This window comes from Phocoena phocoena, chromosome 13, assembly GCF_963924675.1.
Source record: "Phocoena phocoena chromosome 13, mPhoPho1.1, whole genome shotgun sequence".
Taxonomy (NCBI): domain Eukaryota; kingdom Metazoa; phylum Chordata; class Mammalia; order Artiodactyla; family Phocoenidae; genus Phocoena; species Phocoena phocoena.
This window is the reverse complement of record NC_089231.1, coordinates 23,789,789-23,812,900: the sequence shown is the minus strand read 5'-3', so window position 1 is coordinate 23,812,900 and position 23,112 is coordinate 23,789,789. Positions and strand designations below refer to the sequence as shown.

Genomic DNA, 23,112 nt, shown 5'->3' with positions numbered 1-23,112 from the left:
TTCAATGCAATCCCTATCAAAGTACCACTGACATTATCACAGAACTAGAACAAAATATTTCACAATTTGTATGGAAACACAAAAGACCCAAATAGCCAAAGCAATCTTGTAAAGAAAAATGGAGCTGGAGGAATCAGGCTCCCTGACTTCAGACTATACTACAAAGCTACAGTAATCAAGACAATATGGTACTGGCAAAAAAACAGAAATATAGATCAATGGAACAGGATGGAAAGCCCAGAGATAAACACATGCACATATGGTCACCTTATTTTTGATAAAGGAGGCAAGAATATACAGTGGAGAAAAGACAGCCTCTTCAAGAAGTGGTGCTGGGAAATCTAGACAGCTACATGTAAAAGAATGAAATTAGAACACTCCCTAACACTATCCACAAAAATAAATTCAAAATGGATTAAAAACCTAAATGTAAGGGCAGACACTGTAAAACTCTTAGAGGAAAACATAGGCAGAACACTCTATGACATAAATCACAGCAAGATCCTTTTTGACCCACCACCTAGAGAAATGGAAATAGAAACAAAAATAAACAAATGGGACCTAATGAAACTTAAAAGCTTTTGCACAGCAAACGAAAACATAAAAAAGACAATAGGACAGCCCTCACAATGGGAGAAAATATTTGCAAATGAAGTAACTGACAAAAGATTAACCTCTAAAATTTACAAGCAGCTCATGCAACTCAATATCAAAGAAACAAACAACCCAATCCAAAAATGGGCAGAAGAGCTAAATAGACCTTTCTCCAAAGAAGACATACAGATTGCCAACAAACACATGAAAGGATGCTCAACATCACTAATTATTAGAGACATGCAAACCAAAACTACAATGAGGTATCACCTCACACCAGTCAGAATGGCCATCATCAAAATATCTACAAACAATAAATGCTGGAGAAGGTGTGGAGACAAGGGAACCCTCTTGCACTGTTGGTGGGAATGTAAATTGATACAGCCACTATGGAGAACAGTATGGAGGTTCCTTAAAAAACTAAAAATAGAACTACCATACGATCCAGCAATCCTACTACTGGGCATATACCTTGAGAAAACCATAATTCAAAAAGAGTCATGTACCAAAATGTTCACTGCAGCTCTATTTACAATAGCCAGGACATGGAAGCAACCTCAGTGTCCATCGACAGATGAATGGATAAAGAAGATGTGGCACATATATACAATGGAATATTACTCAGCCATAAAAAGAAAAGAAATTGAGTTATTTGTAGTGAGGCGGATGGACCTAGAGTCTGTCATACAGTGTGAAGTAAGTCAGAAAGAGAAAGACAAATACCATATGCTAACACATATATATGGAATCTAATTTTAAAAATGTCATGAAGAACCTAGGGGTAACACAGGAATAAAGACACAAACCTACTAGAGAATGGACTTGAGGATATGAGGAGGGGGAAGGGTAAGCTGTGACAAAGCGAGAGATAGGCATGGACATATATACACTACCAAATGTAAGGTAGATAGCTAGTGGGAAGCAGCCACATAGCACAGGGAGATCAGCTCGGTGCTTTGTGAGTGCCTGGAGGGGTGGGGTAGGGAGGGTGGGAGGGAGGGAGATGCAAGAGTGAAGATATATGGGAACATATGTATATGTATAACTGATTCACTTTGTTATAAAGCAGAAACTAACACACCATTGTAAAGCAACCATACTCCAATAAAGATGTAAAAAAAAAACAAATACCATATGCTAACACAAGATATGGAATCTAAAAAAAAAAGTGGGGGGTTCTGAAGAACCTAGGGGCAGGACAGAAATAAAGACACAGACGTAGAGAATGGACTTGAGGACACAGGGAAGGGGAAGGGTAAGCTGGGATGAAGTGAGAGAGTGGACTGGACATATATACACTAGCAAATGTAAAATAGATAGCTAGTGGGAAGCAGCCACATAGCACAGGGAGATCAGCTCCGTGCTTTGTGACCACCTAGAGGGGAGGGATAGGGAGGGTGGGAGGGAGACGCAAGAGGGAGGAGATATGGGGATGTGTGTTTATGTATAGCTGGTTCACTTTGTTATACAGCAGAAACTAACACACCATTGTAAAGTGATTATACTCCAATAAAGGTGTTAAAAAAAAAGGGCACTGGGTTAAATTTGAATTTCAGATTAAAAAATATATATTTACATATATTATAAATATATTTAATATTTTATAAACCTAAATAAATACATTCTGAAGCAAAACTGAAAAAAGAGAAAATAGACTCATGTACCACAATGTTCATTGCAGCACTATTTGCAATAGCCAGGACATGGAAGCAACCTAAGTGTCCATTGACAGATGAATGGATAAAGAAGTTGTGGCACATATATACAATGGAATATTACTCAGCCATAAAAAGAAACGAAATTGAGTTATTTGTAGTGACGTGGATGGACCCAGAGTCTGTCATACAGAGTGAAGTAGAACCTAGGGGCAGGACAGGAATAAAGAGGCAGATGTAGAGAATGGACTTGAGGACACGGGGAGGGGGAAGGGTAAGCTGGGATGAAGTGAGAGAGCGGCATGGACATATATACACTACGAAATGTAAAACAGGTCGTGGGAAGCAACCGCATAGCACAGGGAGATCAGCTAGGTGCTCTGTGAGCACCTAGAGGGGTGGGATAGGGAGGGTGGGATAGGGAGGGTGGGGAGGAGACGCAAGAGGGAGGGGATGTGGGGATATATGTATACGTAGAGCGGATTCACTTTATGATATAGCAGAAAGTAACACACCATTGGAAAGCAATTATACTCCAATAAAGATGTTAAAATAAGGAAAAAATAAAAGTTGGGCAGGGAAGAGAGTTGTTATTCATTAAATTCCCTTCACATCTCCAACAACAGACTTTTCAAAAGTGAGAAGGAAGGACCTCCAAAGTAGAACAAGTAGAGGAAGTCAGTAGGGTCAGCCAGATATTGTTGGTAGTGCCCCCAAAGTAACAATAGGCTCAGGTATATAAACCATACTCTTCCTATAAAGAAGAGAGCTTATTTCTATGCACCAAATATGGGTGAGCCGGGGAACAGGCCCTAGGGACAGGGAGGGTGACCAGTAATTAGAGGAGCCAGGTCCTCTTTCTCCACCACACTGGTCACCTGAATTGGGTGTCATAGTCATCAGTGGGAAGGGACTGCTATGATCTGTGAAAGGCTGCAAGGAGGCATCAACCAATTTTCTCTACCTGAGCCTGATTATGGTGACCAGAGGGACACTTGCCCGAGGAGGGAAGTGGTACATCTCAAAGCACCCAGAGTACTTCAGTTTTCCAGCTCAGTGAGGCTACAAAAAATCTTCCTGGGACATTTGCATGGAATCATAACCCCATAAGCCATTTCTGTTAATCTAACTAATTAGGTCATGCTGTATTTCCGGGTTTATTTCATGGGGGAAAAAACTTATTTCATTATGATTTAGGGTTGGTGCCTACTTTATAAAAAATGTTTCTAATTTGTTTTATTTTTTAAGATGTTTATCTAGTTTAATACCTAATGTGTATAATCAGAATTACACAATGTACAGAATTTAATTTTACCAAAATGGTTGTTGCTTATTTTTATATGAAATTTTATAAACTGAATTGAGCTTTTAGGACAAATGTAAGACTGATGTAAAATAACATCAATAATACATGAATTATGGCACATTGTCCTCTATGCTAAAAATCTCCTATTTTCGGTTAGTTAGTAATAATAAAGAAAACAAAATCATACCTTGCAAAATCCTCCCTCTCTTCACGGTTAAGCTCTTTAAGACCTTCATTTATGCGCTCCTGTTCCATAGCACGTTCTTCCTGTTCTTTTGCTTTGCGTTGCACTAAGAAAGACAAAAGTAATTTTTGCTGAATGACTTTTTCAGAAAAGCCTTGCTGACATCTTTCGGGGCATCGATGCCATATTGTCTTTAGAAAGGCAGAGCTTAGAATCACTGGGCTGGATCTTAGCTTAGTAAGGTAGAAGTAGTCATCTCCTTTAAGGAAAGAATAGGGTTTAGATTCATATGTGCTGCAATCTACAGAGATTTTCTCTTAATCATTTGTCACTGAAATCTATGATCAGCCTTTTTCATACCAGATTACCACTGTTTGAACACTTCTCACTTTTCTCTTCTTGAGGACAAACAGTTCTATTGCCATTTATATTAATAGGCGACTTTATTTATTACAAAATAAGTATTGGAAAAACAGTATGTAAGTCTCTTATAAATTAAATAAGGAAAACTTAAACAACCCAGTAGGTAAAAAAATGACAAAGAGAACAGAGTTCACAAAAGAATAAATAAAACCAGGCAATATACATCTAAAATGTACATATCTTTGGTCCCAAATCCATTTACAGGAATTTATCTTAATCATATATGAGCCAAAAAACCCATGTACAGAGACAGTCACCTCCAGTACTAACACACGAGGAAAAAGATTCAAAACAAGCTGAAGGTCCATTAGCTGTGTTTAGGTAAAATAAATTATGGTCCATTTTTATAATGGATTTCTAGGCAGCATTACAAATCTTACAATTGAAGAAAAATAACCTGGAAAAATATTAATGATAAGTGGGAAATGCAAGCTGTTAAAAAATATATACAACAAGATCCTAATTTGTGAGGGGAAATGACATATATAATAAAAAATACTCGAAGGAAATACAGGAAGTTGTGAACAGTAGCTATTCCTGGGTGGTGCATTATGGTTGATTTTATTTCCTTGTTTATAAATGGTTCCAAATACTTAAATTTTCCATGTTTTCTCAATATATTCTAAAACATTTATCATGGGACAATACAGAAATCATTTTATCATAGAAGCTTTCTTTTCATTTCTTAAAACTCCATCTAATACTGGCTTAACAATTTTCAACTGCCATTATAATTCCTGGAGTGGAGAATTAATCAGTGGAACCAAGATGAGCTTTCTCTTGCAAAGACAGCTAGTGTGAAGTCCATAGTACCCTACTAGTAAATGTTTACATCTGGGTATAGAAATCCTCTCAACAAATATTTCCTTCTGTGACCAAGCACTGAAGCTGAGGGAATTCAGTGGTATGCTAAGAGATGTGAACAAGCAATGGTGAGAACCCCAGAGAGATTTATTATGAATAGAGGAACACAGAGGGCCTCTCAGGGAATGAGATATTTGAGCTGGCCTTGAAGGATGTCCAGGATTTCTCAAGATCAAAAGTATCATAGGGAGAGAAAACTACCCAAGCAAAGGCATGCAGGTATGGACGTATGGAGACACCTGCAGAAAGATATTCAAGTATTCAATTAGGTAAGGTCCCTGCAAAGCAGCGATCTTGCCTTAATCCTTTTTACATTCTCCATAGTATTTCACACATAATACTTATTTAATAAATATTTTGGTTGCTACTTAAATTGAATTAAGGCCCAAATATAATATAATTATAATTCATTTCCTTACACTTTTCTTGAACTTGCAGTTTTCTTGTATACATGACCTCATTCAAAAGTTGTTTTCTTGCCTCCTTTTCAAGTCTCAGCTCCTTGTCCTTCTCAGCAAACTTCTTTTCCTTCTCCTTCTCTAACATTCTGTCCAGTTCTTTCTCCTGAGCTTTTTCTTCCTCACGCCGCTGTGCCAAGTACTGATGATATATCTTCCGTTCTCTTATCATATCTTCCTACATAACATAAAAATTACCTCATGTTGTTAAAACTTTTAGGTGCAATAATGATATAGAGGGTAAGTTTTAAAATAATCTTTTAGAGCTACAATTCCAATATTTCAGAATTACATACTGACATTTACAGATATTGTAAAATATTATTTCCAGGGTTTACTTAAAAATGTTCGGGGTGGGGCTTCCCTGGTGGCGCAGTGGTTAAGAATCCGCCTGCCAATGCAGGGGACATGGGTTCGATCCCTGGTCCGGGAAGATCCCACATGCCGCGGAGCAACTAAGTCCATGCGCCACAGATATGGAGCCTGTGCTCTAGAGCCCGCAAGCCACAACTACTGAGCCCACATGCCACAACTACTGAAGCCCACGCACCTAGAGCCTGTGCTCCGCAACAAGAGAAGCCACTGCAATGAGAAACTCGCACGCCACAACGAAGAGTAGCCCCCGCTTGCTGCAACTAGAGAAAGCCCGCGTGCAGCAACGAAGACCCAATGCAGCCAAAAATAAATAAATAAATTTATTAAAAAAAAAATTCGGGTGACAGTGGAAAATGGGTGGGAGAGACAGATGAAACAAGAATAGCTATTGGTTGATGGTTGTTGAAGTTAGGAAATTGACACATGGGGGTTCATTGTACTATTCTTTGCAACTGTTTGAAATGTTTTATAACACATTTTTGAACAGTTCAAATAGTAATTCAAATACTTTCTCAAATTGTTTCTCAAAGAAGTTCCCAAATAATTTTCAATTATACAACTTTATTTTAATTTAGGTAGATGAAATATCAACCTGATAAAATAAGTCACTACTATTATTACAGCACTGTCTCTGACTAGAAGATGAGTTAGTTGATAATTTACAACAGCAAATGTCAATCTTAGCTACACTTTGAAATCACCTGGGGAGCTTTAAAAAGTACTAAGTCTCACCCCTCGAGATTCCTATCTAATGAATAGCTTTTAAGTCCCCAGGTGATTTGACTGTGCAGCTAGGGCTGTGAACTAGGCTTTATAACACAGGTAATTGCAGTTGCCTTCTGTCTTTCATGGTATTGTATTTGTGCTGTTTGATCCAATCTGTGATCTCTTTTGAGAATATCACAGATTTGAGGTAGAACTAGCAAGATCTGAGGGTGTAGCTGCACCCTCAGAATGGCTTGTATACATAGTTTCATACTTTGGGGAATAATTTAACAAAAGAAGTGCAAACCTTATACTCTGAAAACTAAGAAGCATTACTGAAAAAAATTAAAGAAGACCTAAATAAATGGAAAGATATCTGATGTTCATGGATCAGAAGACAATATTGTTAAAATGGCAATTATCCCCAAATTGGTCTATAAATTCAAAATAATCCCTATCAAAATCCCAGTTGGTTTCTTTGCAGAAATTGACAAGCTGATCCTAAATTCAAATGGAAATTCAAGGGAGCTGGAATAGCCAAAACAATTTGAAAATGAAGAACAAAGTTGGAAAATTCACATTTCCTGATTTCAAACTTACTACAAATCTATAGTGATCGAGACATGATATTGGCCTAGGAATGGATATATAGATTAATGGAATAGAACTGAGAGTCCAAAATAAACCCTCACATTTACTGTCAATTGATTTTTGACATAGTGCCAAGACAATTCAATAGAGGAAAAATAGTCTCTTCAACAAATGGTGCTGGGACAACTGGATATCCACATGCCAAAGAATGAAGTTAGGCCTCTACCTCATACCACATACAAAAGTTAACTCAAAATGGATCAAAGGCAGGTACTTCTCTGGCAGTCCAGTGGTTAAGACTTCACCTTCCCATGCAGGGGGTGTGGGTTCAATCCCTGGTCAGGGAGCTAAGATCCCACATGCCTCGCGGCCAAAAAACCAAAACATAAAACAGAAATAATATTGTAACAAATTCAATAAAGACCTTAAAAATGCTCCACATCAAAAAAATCTTTAAAAAAAATGGATCAAAGGCCTAAATGTGAGAGCTAAAACTATAAAACTTTAAGAAGAAAACAGGACATCTTCATGACCTTGGGGTAATAAGAGTGTTTTAGATATGACACCAAAAAGCACAAGCAACAACAGTAAATATAGATAAATTTTACTTCATCAAAACTTAAAACTCTTGTACTTCAAGGGACACCATCAAGAGTGAAAAGGCAACCCACAGAATGAGAAAAATATTTACAGATCACTCATGTGATAAGGGATTTGTGTCTAGAACATAAAAAGAGCTCCTACAACTCAATAATAAAAAGACAACCCAGTTAAAAACTGGGCAAATAACTTGAATATACTTAAGACTTCAGTAGCCTTTAGATAGATTACTCCAAGGAAGATATATAAATGGCCAACATGCACAGAAAAAGAGGCTCAACGTTTTTACTCATTAGGGAAATGCAAATGAAAACCACAGTAACATACTACTTTAGACAAACTAGGATGGTTAAAATAAAAAAGACAGACAATAACAAATGTTAACAAGCATGTGGAAAAATCAGAACCCTCCTAAGTATGTGAGAATATAAAACAGTGAAGCCACTTTGAAAAACAATCTGGTGATCACTCACAAGCTTAAACATAGAGTCAGTAATTCTACTCCTAGGTATATGCCCAAGAGAAACAAAAATACATGTCCAAACAAAAATTCACATATGAATGTTCACATTAGCATTACTCATAATAGCAAAAAAGTAGAAACAACTCAAATGCCCATCAACTGACAAATGTATGAACAAAATGTGGTATATCCATACACTGACATATTACTCAGCCGTATAAAGGCATAAACTACTCATACAGGTTACAACATGGATAAGCCTTGAAATCATTATGCTGAGTGAAAGAAGCCAGTCAGAAGATCCCATAATATATGATTTCATTCATATGAAAGTCCAGAATAGGGAATCAATAGAGACAGACTATTAGTAGTTGCTTAGGATTGGGGGTGGAGGGAGGGGAAGAGGGCAAGTGGGATAATAAAAATGTTCTAAAATCAACTGTGGTGATGGTTGCACTAAAATCCATTGAAATGTACACTTTAAATGGGTGAATTGTATGTTTTATGAATGATACCTTAATGAAGCTGTTAAGAATTTAAGAAAAAAATATCCAATTGAGAAGAAAAAGCTCAATAGCAAAAATAGTAAGAAAGAAAGAAAGAAAGGGAAAAATCAAATAAGCAATCCAATAAGAAAATGGGCAAAAGATATCAGAAGACATTTGGTTGAAGAGGATATACAGATGGCAAATAAGCACATTAAAAGTTGGTCAACATCATTAGCTATTTTGGAAATGCAAATTGAAAACACAATGAGATTGGCTGGAGGCTCAGTGTGGACTGCTCTGAGTTAAAAACTCTAAGGGGACCCAATCATCCAGGGGGACCCCACACTTTTGTGAGTTTTACCTCCTGTAAACTCACAAAACCTTACCTCAGGTTCTACAGTAAATATCAGAGAAAAATCCCCTCATGCTTATGGCAAGGGGAGGGGAAAATGAACCATTCTGAAATACACCAGAGCATTCTATTCTTCTTAATAAGGTTTGGCCTCAGGAGAAAGTATTTTTTTTTTTTTTTTTTTTTTTTTTTGTGGTACGTGGGCCTCTCACTGTTGTGGCCTCTCCCGATGCGGAGCACAGGCTCCAGACGCGCAGGCTCAGCGGCTGTGGCTCACGGGCCCAGCCGCTCCGTGGCATGTGGGATCCTTCCAGACCGGGGCACGAACTCGTGTCCCCTGCATTGGCAGGCGGACTCTCAACCACTGCGCCACCAGGGAAGCCCCAGGAGAAAGTATTTAACCAGAGCCTAACCTGCTGGGGTTTTATCAGAGCCTCACTGACCTGGGGGAAGGGAAAAACCCAACTCTGGGCAACCTCTAGCCTTCCATGTGGGAAAAGGGAAACACCATAATTGAGGCTTCCAATGACCAGGGAGAGTCCAAACCCAAAGGCACTAGCCCTAAAGGTATAGAAAGAGAATCTCTTCCCCTGTTTACTTGGATTTTTAACGCTTGGCACTGAGATCACCCTTTTACTGTGGTTATTACCACAAAGGTTCAAAGCCAATGGAAAACACTAGATGAGGCCTGACTCCCTCTCTGTAAGACTGGTATGGGTCAATGGATCTATCACTTCTTTGAACAGAGCAACCCAGATGACCTAGATTTCACCTCCAATCCTGAAGAGGCCCTAATTGACCCCAGATCCAGATAATTCTTCTTACAGGGAGTCCCCCCCCCAAATTACAAGGCCATGTTCCTCCACTTTGTGAGGGGTTCAACCTGGCAGAGGCTCGGCACGGCCACTGAGGCCTCACTGTTAAAATGGAAATAGCACCTTCAGAAAAGGGCTAAATCTGATATCAAGGGTCTTTCCAAATTACAGGAAAGTGGTTTCCCCATGCCCAGCCCCTTGCTCACTGACATTGAGGTGCAACTAGTGGCACCCTCATGCCAGCCCATCTAGTAGTTTGGGGAGGCCCTTCCTTGCAGACAAAATCTGACATGGAAAGGGAGCACCACCACTGGCAGCACCACCATTGTACACATAGGCCATGGCACATCCCTAGTATAGGACAGCTTTCTTGACTCGGTCCAACTGGCAGAGTTAGAGGCAGTGTACCTTGATCTACGACAGATCATACAAATGAGATTTCTAAGGGCACATATTTTTCCCTCACTCCTGGGAGGTAGCCAATGGATTCACAGTCTAGTCTGGACAATGGCAAAAGGATAATTTCATGATTCAGGGAAAGCCCATCTGGGGTGCCTCCATTTGGAAAGAAATAGCCAACTCACACATGCCGATTAGGGTCATTCGTCTCTGCACACACACACACAGCAAACACCAGAAGCATATAGTAACGTTACAGACTCATCTAAATTACATGTATGAGCCCCCTCCCGGAGTACCAAAAGCGACCCTGGACACAACTATTCCTCAGTGCCATACCCACTAGCAGAGTGGGCCCATATTATATCAGGCCATAGGGGAGTGACAGCACTTACTGACTGGGCATACAGGTGTATGCCCTTTACTCCAGCTCTAGCCAAAGTGGTGGTAGATAATTGCTTCCTTTGCTCCCGAACAAAACTCTGGAAAGATGCTTGGTGGGGACACATGCCCCAAGCGACAGACTCTACTTCAGATGGCATATGGAGTTTATCAGGCTGCTGTTGCCCTCCACGAGATCTAATAGGTATGCAAACACCATCATCCATACCTTCACTGGATGTCTGCTGGCTGCTTCCCATTATGTGACCTCCTTCTTAATCAAGTATGTGCTCATCCCCTTTGCCCCACCAAGAGTAGATTCAGATCAAGGTACCCATTTCACCTCCCAAGTTGTTCCATCATGGGCTCTAGAATACGGAATCTTGTGGAATTCTACTTAGCTTACCAGCCTCAAGCAGCTGGACTTACAGAAAGACACAATGGCCTACACATAGATATACTCCTCAAGCTCTTATACACTGTGTTGTCCCCCAAATGGACAGAAATTTGGCCCCAGGCTCTAATACTACTTAATTCCCAGCTTCATGTCTCTAAACACCACTACACGTACTACCAGTCTCCTCCAAAGACTCCCCTGTTAGTACTAAAAGGGATCCCCCAATCCTCTGACATTAGAGAGGATGCCACTCACATCCACTCACCAGGTGAATACTCCCCTTACCATTCTGATTATTCCATTGTCTCTCTGTCTTCCACACACTGGCAACCCAGTCAAGGGCAGATTGTGCAATATGATCCACTTATAATTGAAAGCCTGAGAGGACAAATTCCTACCAAATTCCTTAGAATCATGATTATACAGATTTTATTGACCCAGAAGATGACTCAGTATCAGTCACGAATCTAGGGCCACCAGCTACGACTCATTATTTGGGTTATAAAGGCTGGTTAATTAAAACAAATTCATCACAAATTTTGCTGGAGATTGAAATTATAGCTCCAGGACCCACTAGCTGAGCTGTGTGGATCTCAGAGAGAGGAAAAGTGGCCCTCAACCTAGTGGTTGTCAACCACATTAGGAAATGAAATCCAAAAAGGACCCTGGGATCTAGCAGCCTCTATCAGCAGATGTGGGCTGGGTCCCTACCTAACCTTAGATGAAGAGGTAAATGAGCTCATGCTCCAAAGCAACTATACCCCACCTTTGGTCAGTATCCAGATTGCTGGCCCCAAAGGAGGCCTCTGCAAGTCAGTCAAATGTAAATGATCTTAGATGTGCCTATTACTCTTACTGTGTACAGCATGGGTAATAGGATTACCAGTAGACCCCTCAGGCCTAACCACGTCTCAGGAGATACGCTGGAACAAAACCAGCCAGGGGCGCAACTGGATAGCAGAGCACCAGGTGCTGGCAGGCCCTGTTAGAAGAGTTTCTGCCAGTTTGCCAGCAGGCATGGATTCTGACCCAGAGTTCACCTCCCTCTACATTAAATGGTGCCAGTAGAAGCGATGCTTAAGTGAGTCACTCCCTTTTAGACCATGCCTCAAATTATATCCCAGGCAGAATGGCCGTCTCAATGTAACCAAATCAGACTCCTCTGGCTGGCAAGTTCATGCTCTAATGATCTTACTATAGTTTTAATGGGGTGATCTCTGGATTACAAAGCTGCCATCCACAAAATGTCCCTAGGACTAGCCTATCATTGTGCCCAGAATCTATACACATTGTGGTTAGAGTCCCCACAAAGCTTGGTCATGGACACCAAGTGTTCCTTAGCAAGGTATGCCCCTGATGACCCCGTGGAGTTCACTGAATCTGCTCAACTAGTAGTAGAGCGCATACTTGTAGTTTCGTCCTGAGTCAGGCCTCTAGCATTTATACTCAGAACTTAACACCAACCAGCCATTCCTACCCTTCATGACTCTCCACCTGGGAAGAGGCTAGTGTAAGGCTAGTGCAAGCTAGCCTCTGCCACCCCGAAGCACACTAGCTCTGCAGAGAACATAGCCCCAGACCAAGGGCTCACTGCTGGACATGACTGTACCTCAGGTGACAACACAACAACCCAACAGAACAAAGAGGGAGACAACGTGCCCCAACCTCATTGGACGTTGGGACTTTTGTCTCCCAGATCCCCTCCACACCAGGGGGTGATGACTGTGGTGACTGTTAACCTCAAGGCTGTTGAAACCAAGCAGGACCCTATGGGACCTTCCCGGTCACAGAGCTCTCTGTGTCCCCTGCTTCTTTTTTGTAGGAAAAGCTTTGGTTTCCTCATCCTCTTGAGTTTTAAAGACCAGGCTCAATAAGTTAATAATTAGAGAATCGGGGTAATGCAGAAACAAGGAAAAAGCAGTCAAGCAAGAAAAGTAATAGTAACTTAAACAATAAGTCAGCCATAAAACAGAGTCAGAGGACTGTGGTTCCTCCCTGAGGGATCCAGATAGCAATCTGATACACACTCTTGAATTGTTTTTATAGACACCAGCACCCCACCAGATCCTGACCACCAGCACATAGACCCCCGACTATAGGAGAGACCCCCAACTGTGGGGAGCCAGAAGACGGATGATTTAGGTTCCTGAAACATCATCCTGTTGCCTCACCACCCACCAGTCAGAAAACTGTGTACGAGCTGATCATGTTACCCATGACCCTCTCCCTCACTTTGTCTTTAAAAACTCATCCTTGAAAGCCATCAGGGAATTTAGGTCTTTTGAGCATGAGCCACCTGTTATCCTTGATTGGTGCCCTACAAATAAACACTGTACTTTCCTTCACCACAATCCCGCGTCAGTAGATTGGCTTTGCTGCATGTGTTGGGCGAGCCAACCCAAGTGCAGTTCGGTGACAGTGACTGTTAACCTCAAGGCCAAGATGCAAAAACGCCTCCAGTTGATCAACCCAGAAGACTCTACAGAGTACTATTTTCCTGAAATAGCTAACTGCTTGCCTCATGACCCTTGCCTCTATAAAAACCCTTGAAAATCTATAAGTCCCCTGCTGACTGCCTGGCAGCATTAGACATCATTTCACCTTTATGGCAAGCCAAACAATGTATTCTAAACTATATGAGCCACAATGAGGCACCTCTAGCCTGACTGACCTGCCTAGACCCCATGGTCAGGGAATTCTCAGTGCTGTGTTCCCTGCTCAATGGACTAGATGACAGCTTTTGCTTTCTACCTGATGTATCCACAACAGGCCTACTCCCCTCATTATTCCCAGCACCACCACCACTGCCAGCACATCCTCCATACCCAAAAAGCTACCTCCACACCTCTCTACATCTCATCCACAACTCCTTCCTGCTGCATGCCACGACCCTGCCCCACACCACAACCCTAGATCCTACATGACAAATATATTCATACAAACCTGCAAGGTGGCAGCTCAGGACTTGCAAGTAAAAAGGTGTTGGGTCTGTGAGCACTCAGGGCAAGATGTACAGCCCCATGTCCCTACATATCCTATAGCTCTTCCTGGTTATCAGACCCTTGTACTAATTCCCTCCAAAACACCTCGAGCCTCATTTAGGCTGGACCAAACCCCTAATCTAGACCCTACACATGGCACCCTGTGTGTAGGCATCAAAGTAACTGCAGTACTTTCTGAGGGCTACCGACTATACTCAAACACAAAGGCTGGACCTCACCCTGTATACTCATCGCCTCTTAATGATGAATAACACCTCATTCATAGTCTGTTGTGGATCTGACTCAAGGGGCTGGAGCAGGTCTACTTGACTCTGCCCAGTCTGCAAGCTATCCATGGAGATGATCCCTATTATTGTAACATTGTTACAGGCCAACCTCCAGATGTCAAGAGATACAGGTCATGCTTAATATCACTAAAGTATTTCAACAAATTCCCACATTCCGAGGTCCCTGATTTGTTCTCATGGCTCTTGACATCCACCTGAGGGCAATGGCTAAGACCTGGATTCCAAACAGTAGCAAGTCTATTTATCATAGGCTTCATCATTATTGCCTTGGTTAAATGTGCCTTAAGGTGGCTTCAGAAAACAATACTGGGACTTCCCTGGTGGCCCAGTTGTTGGGACGCTGTGCTTCCAACACAGGGGGTGCAGGCTTGCTCCCTGGTATGGGAACTAGGATCCCACATGCCATGCGGCATGGTCAAAAAAAAAATTTTTTAAAAGAAAGAAAACAATACCTATGTCCTTTAACATATCCACTACACAAGTGATTGTTATTCCTGATGACAAGGAATCACAGGATAGACTGTCAAGAGTTTAGCTAAGGGCTTCCCTGGTGGCACAGTGGTTGAGAGTCTGTCTGCCGATGAAGGGGACACGGGTTCATGCCCCGGTCCGGGAAGATCCCACACGCCACAGAGAGGCTGGGCCTGTGAGTCATGGCTGCTGAGCCTGCGCGTCCGGAGCCTGTGCTCCGCAGCGGAAGAGGCCACAACAGTGAGAGGACCGTGTACCACAAAAAAAAAAAAAAAAGAGTTTAGCTAAGCTACTCTACTGCATCGCTGCCTCTGAATCCATATTGTTTGGCTAAGTATCCTGCAGGGATCTCAAATTGACACAAGCCCTCATGCAAGTGCATGCTCTAGATAGCAGTCCACAGAATCACAAGCTAATGTAAGTTCCTAATATGACTTCCCCAAGAGCCCCTGTGATCAACAGTGCCCCACCTCCCAACATCTTCCCCTTATATACCTCTTAGATAAGACCCCTGTGGGGCTTACTGAAACCCCACACTTTTGAGTTGACCAATCCAGCCTTAGCCTGGGAACCACAAAGTACTCCACCCATGGATCCTAACAAAGGCATGTGCCTCAGGTCCTGCCTCTCTCTGTCTGCACTCTGCTTTGACTACCATCTGTGGTCCCTGAAGGCATGCCATGTACTTCCTCTAGAATATATATATAAATATACACACACGTATATACATATATGCACACACATACATATAAGGAAAGAAAAAGATCTAAAATCAATAATCTATGGAGGAGCTGCAAGATGGCGGAAGAGTGAGACACGGAGATCACCTTCCTCCCCACAAAAACATCAGAAATACATCTACATGTGGAACAACTCCTACAGAACACCTACTGAATGCTGGCAGACGGCCTCAGACCTCCCAAAAGACAAGAAACTCCCCACATACCTGGGTACGGCAAAAGAAAAAAGAATAAACAGAGACAAAAGAATAGGGACGGGACCTGCACCAGTGGGAGGGAGCTGTGAAGGAGGAAAGGTTTCCACACACTAGAAGCCCCTTCGCGGGGAAAGACTGCGGGTGGCGAAGGGGGGAAGCTTTGGAGCCACGGAGGAGAGCACAGCAACAGGGGTGTGGAGGGCAAAGCGTTGAGATCCCCGCACAGAGGACCGGTGCCAACCAGCACTCACCAGCCCGAGAGGCTTGTCTGCTCACCCGCCGGGGCAGGCGGGGGCTGGGAGCTGAGGCTCCGGCTTCGGAGGTCGCATCCCAGGGAGAGGATTGGGGTTGCCGGCGTGAACACAGCCTGAAGGGGGCTAGTGCACCACAGCTAGCCGGGAGGGAGTCCGGGAAAAAGCCTGGAGCTGCCGAAGAGGCAAGAGACTTTTTCTTGCCTCTGTTTCCTGGTGCGCGAGGAGAGGGGATTAAGAGAGCTGCTTAAAGGAGCTCCAGAGACGGGCGTGAGCCACGGTTAACAGCACAGACACCAGAGAGGGGCATGAGACGCTAAGGCTGTGGCTGCCGCCACCAAGAAGCCTGTGTGCAAGCACAGGTCACTATCCACGCACCCCATCCCGGGAGCCTATGCAGCCCCTCACTGCCAGGGTCCTGTGATCCAGGGACAACTTCCCCGGGAGAACGCACAGCGCGCCTCAGGCTGGTGCAACGTCACACCAGCCTCTGCCACCGTAGGCTCACCCCGCATCCATACCCCTCCCTCCCCACGGCCTGAGTGAGCCAGAGCCCCCGAAGCAGCTTCTCCTTTAACCCCGTCCTGTCTGAGCGAAGAATAGACGCCCTCAGGCGACCTACATGCAGAGGCGGGGCCAAATCCAAAGCTGAACCCCAGGAGCTGTGCAAAAAAAGAAGAGAAAGGGAAATTTCTCCCAGCAGCCTCAGGAGCAGCGGATTAATTCTCCACAATCAACTTGATGTACCTGCACCTGTGGAATACCTGAAGAGACAACAAGTCATCCCAAACTGAGGAGGTGGGCTTTGGGAGCAACGATATATACATATTTTTCCCCTTTTTCTCTTTTTGTGAGTGTGCACGTGCATGCTTCTGTGTGTGACTTTGTCTCTATAGCTTTGCTTTTACCATCTGTCCTAGGGTTCTGTCTGTCCGTTTTTTTACTTAAAAATTTTTTTTCTTAATATAATTACTTTTTTATTTTAATAACTTTATTTTATTTTATCTTCTTTCTTTCATCCTTTTTTTTTTCTGCCTTTTATTCTGAGCCGTGTGGATGACAGGCTGTTGGTGTTGCAGCCAGGAGTCAGTGCTGTGCCTCTGAGGTGGGAGAGCCAACTTCAGGACACTGGTCCACAAGAGACCTCCCAGCTCCACATAATATCAAATGGTGAAAATCTTCCAGAGATCTCCATCTCAACACCAAGACCCAGTTCCACTCAACGACCAGCAAGCTACAGTGCTGGACACCCTATGCCAAACAACTAGCAAGACAGGAACACAACCCCATCCATTAGCAGAGAAGCTGACTAAAATCATAATAAGGCCACAGACACCCCAAAACACACCACCAGACGTGGACCTGCCCACCAGAAAGACAAGATCCAGCCTCATCCACCAGAACACAGGCACGAGTCCCCTCCACCAGGAAGCCTACACAACACACTGAACCAACCTTAGCCACTGGGAACAGACACCAAAAACAACAGGAACTACAAACTGCAGCCTGTGAAAACGAGTCCCGAAACACAGTAAGTTAAGCAAAATGAGAAGACAGAGAAACACACAGCAGATGAAGGAGCAAGGAAAAAAACCACCAGACCTAACAAGTGAAGAGGAAATAGGCAGTCTACCAGAAAAAGAATTCAGAATAATGATAGTAAAGATGATCCAAAATCGTGGAAACAGAATTGAGAAAATACAAGAAACATTTAACAAGGAACTAGAAGAGCTAAAGAGCAAACAAACAGTGATGAACAACACAGTAAATGAATTTAAAAATACTCTAGAAGGGATCAATAGCAGAATAACTGAGGCAGAAGAATGGATAAGTGACCTGGAAGATAAAATACTGGAAATAACTACTGCAGAGCAGAATAAAGAAAAAAGAATGAAAAGAATTGAGGACAGTCTCAGAGACCTCTGGGACAACATTAAATGCACCAACATTCAAATTACAGGGGTCCCAGAAGAAGAAGAGAAAAAGAAAGGGACTGAGAGAATATTTGAAGAGATTATAGTTGAAAACTTCCTTAATATGGGAAAGGAAATAGTTAATCAAGTCCAGGAAGCAAAGAGAGTCCCATAGAGGATAAATCCGAGGAGAAACACACCAAGACACATATTAATTAAACTATCAAAAATTAAATACAAAGAAAAACAATTAAAAGCAGCAAGGGAAAAACAACAAATAACACACAAGGGAATCCCCATAAGGATAACAGCTGATCTTTTTTTTTAACATCTTTATTCGAGTATAATTGCTTTACAATGGTTAGTTTCTGCTTTATAACAAAGTGAATCCGTTATACATATACATATGTTCCCATACCTCTTCCCTCTTGTGTCTCCCTACCTCCCACCCTCCCAATCCCACCCTTCTAGATGGTCAACCACTAAGCTGATCTCCCTGTGCTATGTGGCTGCTTCCCACTAGCTATCTATTTTACGTTTGGTAGTGTATATATGTCCATGTCACTCTCTCACTTCATCACAGATTACCCTTCCCCCTCCCCATATCCTCAAGTCCATTCTCTAGCAGGTCTGTGTCTTTTTTCCCGTCTTACCCCTAGGTTCTTCATGATCTTTTTTTTTTTCTTTCTTAGATTCCATATATATGTGTAAGCAAATGGTATTTGTTTTTCTCTTTCTGACTTACTTCGCTCTGTATGACAGACTCTAGGTCCATCCACCTCACAACAAATAACTCAATTTCATTTCTTTTTATGGCTGAGTAATATTCCATTGTATATATGTGCCACATCTTCTTTATCCATTCGTCTGTTAATGGAAACTTAGGTTGCTTCCACGTCCTGGCTATTGTAAACAGAGCTGAAATGAACATTTTGGTACATGACTCTTTTTGAATTATGGTTTTCTCAGGGTATATGCCCAGTAGTGGGATTGCTGGGTCATATGGTAATTCTATTTTTAGTTTTTTAAGGAACCTCCATACTGTTCTCCATAGTGGCTGTATCAATTTACATTCCCACAAACAGTGCAAAAGTGTTCCCTTTTCTCCACACCCTCTCCAGCATTTATTGTTTCTAGATTTTTTGATGATGGCCATACTGACCGGTGTTAGATGATATCTCATTGTAGTTTTGACTTGCATTTCTCTAATGATTAATGACATTGAGCATTCTTTCTTTGGGGAAATGTCTATTTAGGTCTTCTGCCCATTTTTGGATTGGGTTGTTTGTTTTTTTGTTATTAAGCTGCATGAGCTGCGGCGAGCCGCTTCTGACCAGCAGAATGACGAATCACCACACGCTAGATTCTTCTCGCATCACACTTTATTGGAGTACAGCTTGGTTTCGGGCGGATGGAAGGAAGACCCCGTACGCTCGAGCCTGTCTGCTTATATAAGGGCTTAAGGACTCGTGTAAGTCCCTGATTCGTCCGTATGGTTATCGCATTTCGCAAGCCGGACTTTGGATAGGCCACTGCTTCAAAACCTGATTAGCATATTAGGTGCATGCGCCCTAGCGGCATACTTAGCGCATGCGCAATGGCTATCCAGCCGCGCCCTACATCTCCCCCTTTTTTCTTTTCGACCATTGCAGCGGACATTGACCTGTACCAGTGCTCATACCGGGGTATGTACACGGTGTACCGGTAGTTTCCGCTTGCATTCGCAGACACCCTCCTGCGTGCAATGCTCGCAATCGAACTGCAGGGTGCAAGGGCTGTCTTCACGTGGCATGGGCTCCTCATGGAGGTGCAATGGTAACGAGACCTCTCCGTGCAAAGGCAGCCCCTAGGGCCGATCCCCTATAGAGGTGCAATGGCGGCAAGGCCCCTCTGTGCAAGGGCGATCATATTTTTTTAGGGTGGAGAGCCAGGCTGCGGGGGACTCGCCTTCACTGATGGCCACAAGCGCCTGAGTGAGCATTATCCTATCTCGCCGGGTTCGAATGCGAATACGACAGACCAACCAGAGACACAACACTATCCCAAACAAACAGCAGGCTGCGAACAGTCCCACACCCACCCATTCCTTAAAAAAGGAAAATGCTCTAGCTAGCCATGCGGTAAATTCTCCAAGAGTCACTGGATCCACTCTGGTTGCATTCAGCTGCAGGATATTCAACTTCTGCTTAAATATCATCTTCTCCGCCTCGCGGGACCAATTTCCCTTTAGGAATTCTCCAATCTGCTTGCTCTTATTCAGAGCATCCAATCTGTGCTTAGTGGCCTAGCACAAGCCGTATTCATCTCACAGCTAGTGGAATACAATACTGGGAGAACGGTACTTTGAGAATGAACGGGGATGGGGACTGGCCAAGTTCGGCTAATTCCCCAAAACGTCTTGATCTCCGCCTTGAGCAGGGGGAAGCTCATCAACAGTATCCAGCCCAGTGTCACTCCTTGAGCGCTCCACATCGTTCTTGGGATTATCTTCCACGACTCTTGTTAACCTTGTCAGGACCCAAATCGGATCTTGATCCTGTGGAAAAACACAAAGAGATCCCCTAAACTGGACTACTTAACGGCGGTTCACTCCGTGTGTCGAGTTCTGAATCGGTCCTCCATGCGGGGCGCGCAGGTTCCCGGGTTTCGGCACCACTTGCGGCGAGCCGCTTCTGACCAGCAGAATGACGAATCACCACACGCTAGATTCTTCTCGCATCACACTTTATTGGAGTACAGCTTGGTTTCGGGCGGATGGAAGGAAGACCCCGTACGCTCGAGCCTGTCTGCTTATATAAGGGCTTAAGGACTCGTGTAAGTCCCTGATTCGTCCGTATGGTTATCGCATTTCGCAAGCCGGACTTTGGATAGGCCACTGCTTCAAAACCTGATTAGCATATTAGGTGCATGCGCCCTAGCGGCATACTTAGCGCATGCGCAATGGCTATCCAGCCACGCCCTACAATGAGCTGCTTGTAAATTTGGGAGATTAATCCTTTGTCAGTTGCTTCATTTGCAAATATTTTCTCCCATTCTGAGGGTTGTCTTTTGGTCTTGTTTATGGTTTCCTTTGCTGTGCAAAAGCTTTTAAGTTTCATTATGTCCCATTTGTTTATTTTTGGTTTTATTTACATTTCTCTAGGAGGTGGGTCAAAAAGGATCTTGCTGTGATTTATGTTACAGAGTGTTCTGCCTATGTTTTCCTCTAAGAGTTTGATAGTGTCTGGCCTTACATTTAGGTCTTTAATCCACTTTGAGTTTATTTTTGTGTATGGTGTTAGGGACTGTTCTAATTTCATACTTTTACATTTACCTGTCCAGTTTTCCCAGCACCACTTATTGAAGAGGCTGTCTTTTCTCCACTCTATATTCTTGCCTCCTTTATCAAAGATAAGGTGTCCATATGTGCGTGGGTTTATCTCTGGGCTTTCTATCCAGTTCCATTGATCTATATTTCTGTTTTTGCGCCAGTACCATACTGTCTTGATTACTGTAGCTTTGTAGTGTAGTCTGAAGTCAAGGAGCAATCTGATTCCTCCAGCTCCACGTTTCATTCTCAAGATTGCTTTGGCTATTTGGGGTCTGTTGTGTTTCCATACAGATTGTGAAATTTTTTGTTCTAGTTCTGTGAAAAATGCCAGTGGTAGTTTGATAGGGATTGCATTGAATCTGTAGATTGCTTTGGGTAGTAGAGTCATTTTCACCATGTTGATTCTTCCAATCCAAGAACATAGTATATCTCTCCATCTATTTGTATCATCTTTAATTTCTTTCATCAGTGTCTTATAATTTTCTGCATATAGGTCTTTTGTCTCCTTAGGTAGGTTTATTCATAGATATTTTATTCTTTTTGTTGCAATGGTAAATGGGAGTGTTTTCTTAATTTCACTTTCAGATTTTTCATCATTAGAGTATAGGAATGCCAGAGATTTCTGTGCATTAATTTTGTATCCTGCTGCTTTACCAAATTCATTGACTAGCTCTAGTAGTTTCCTGGTAGCATCTTTAGGATTCTCTTTGTATAGTATCATGTCATCTGCAAACAGTGACAGCTTTATTTCTCCTTTTCTGAATTGGATTCCATTTATTTCTTTTCTTCTCTGATTGGTTTATCCTAGGTAGCAAGGCTGGTTCACCATGCAAAAATCAATTAATGTAATCCATCATATCAACAGGCTAAAGAAGAAGAACCACATGATCATATCAAGTAATGCAGAAAAAAGTTTTGGCCGAATCCAACACCCACTCATGTTAAAATAAAAAAAAAACCCTCTCAGTAAACCAGGAATAAAGGTGGGAATTCCTCAACTTGATAATGAATATCTACAAAAAACCTACAACTAACATCATACTTAATGATGAAAAACTAGAAGCTTTCCCACTAAAATCAGGTACAAGGCAAGGATGGCCCTTCTCAGCACTCTTTTTCACATCATACTGAAAGTCCTAGCTGAAACAACAAGACAAGAATAGGAAATGAAAGGTATATTGATTGGGAAGAACAAAATAAAGTTGGCCTTTTTTCACAGATAACTTGGTTGTCTATGTAGAAAATCTGAAGGAACCTATAAAAAACTCCTGGAGCTAATAAGCAATTAAAGGAAGGTTACAGGATACAAGGTTAACATACAAAAGTCAACTGATTTCCTATAAACCAGCAATGAAGTAGAATTTGAAATTAAAAACACAATACCATTTACATTAGCACCCCAAAAATGAAATACATAGGTACAAATCTAACAAAATATGTACCAGATCTATATGAGGAAAAGCACAAAGCTGATGAGAAAAATCAAAGAACTAAATAGAGAGATAGTCCATGTTCATGAATAGGAATACTCAATATTGTCAAAATGTCAGTTCTTCCATTCTTGATCTATAGATTCAATGTAATTTAAAAAAAAATCCCAGCAAATTATTTTGTGGAAATCAACAAACTGATTCTAAAATTTATATGAAGAGGCTAAAGACCCAAATTGGCCAACTCAGTATTTAAGGACAAGATCAAAGTCAGACGACTGACCCTGCCCAACTTTAAGACTTACTATAGTAATCAAGACGGTATGGAATTGGTGAAAGAATAGATCAATGGATCAATAGAAAAGAACACAGAGCCCCAATATAGACTCATATAAATATAGTCAACTGATCTTTGACTAGGAAGCAAAGGCTATACAATGGAGTTAAGAGAATCTCTTCAA

General features: G+C 42.2%; 1 protein-coding gene across 1 annotated transcript in view; it reads right to left on the bottom strand.

Annotated features, from left to right (window-relative positions):
* Nucleotides 1–23,112, bottom strand: part of CFAP53 (cilia and flagella associated protein 53) — a 65,959-nt gene that overhangs the window by 6,356 nt on the left and 36,491 nt on the right. Inside the window, exons 6-7 of the mRNA XM_065890312.1 lie at nucleotides 5,446–5,662; nucleotides 3,743–3,845 (exon numbers count right to left, since the gene is read on the bottom strand). Coding sequence (XP_065746384.1) covers nucleotides 3,743–3,845; nucleotides 5,446–5,662 — 320 coding nt within the window. The remainder of the gene's footprint in view (nucleotides 1–3,742; nucleotides 3,846–5,445; nucleotides 5,663–23,112) is intronic.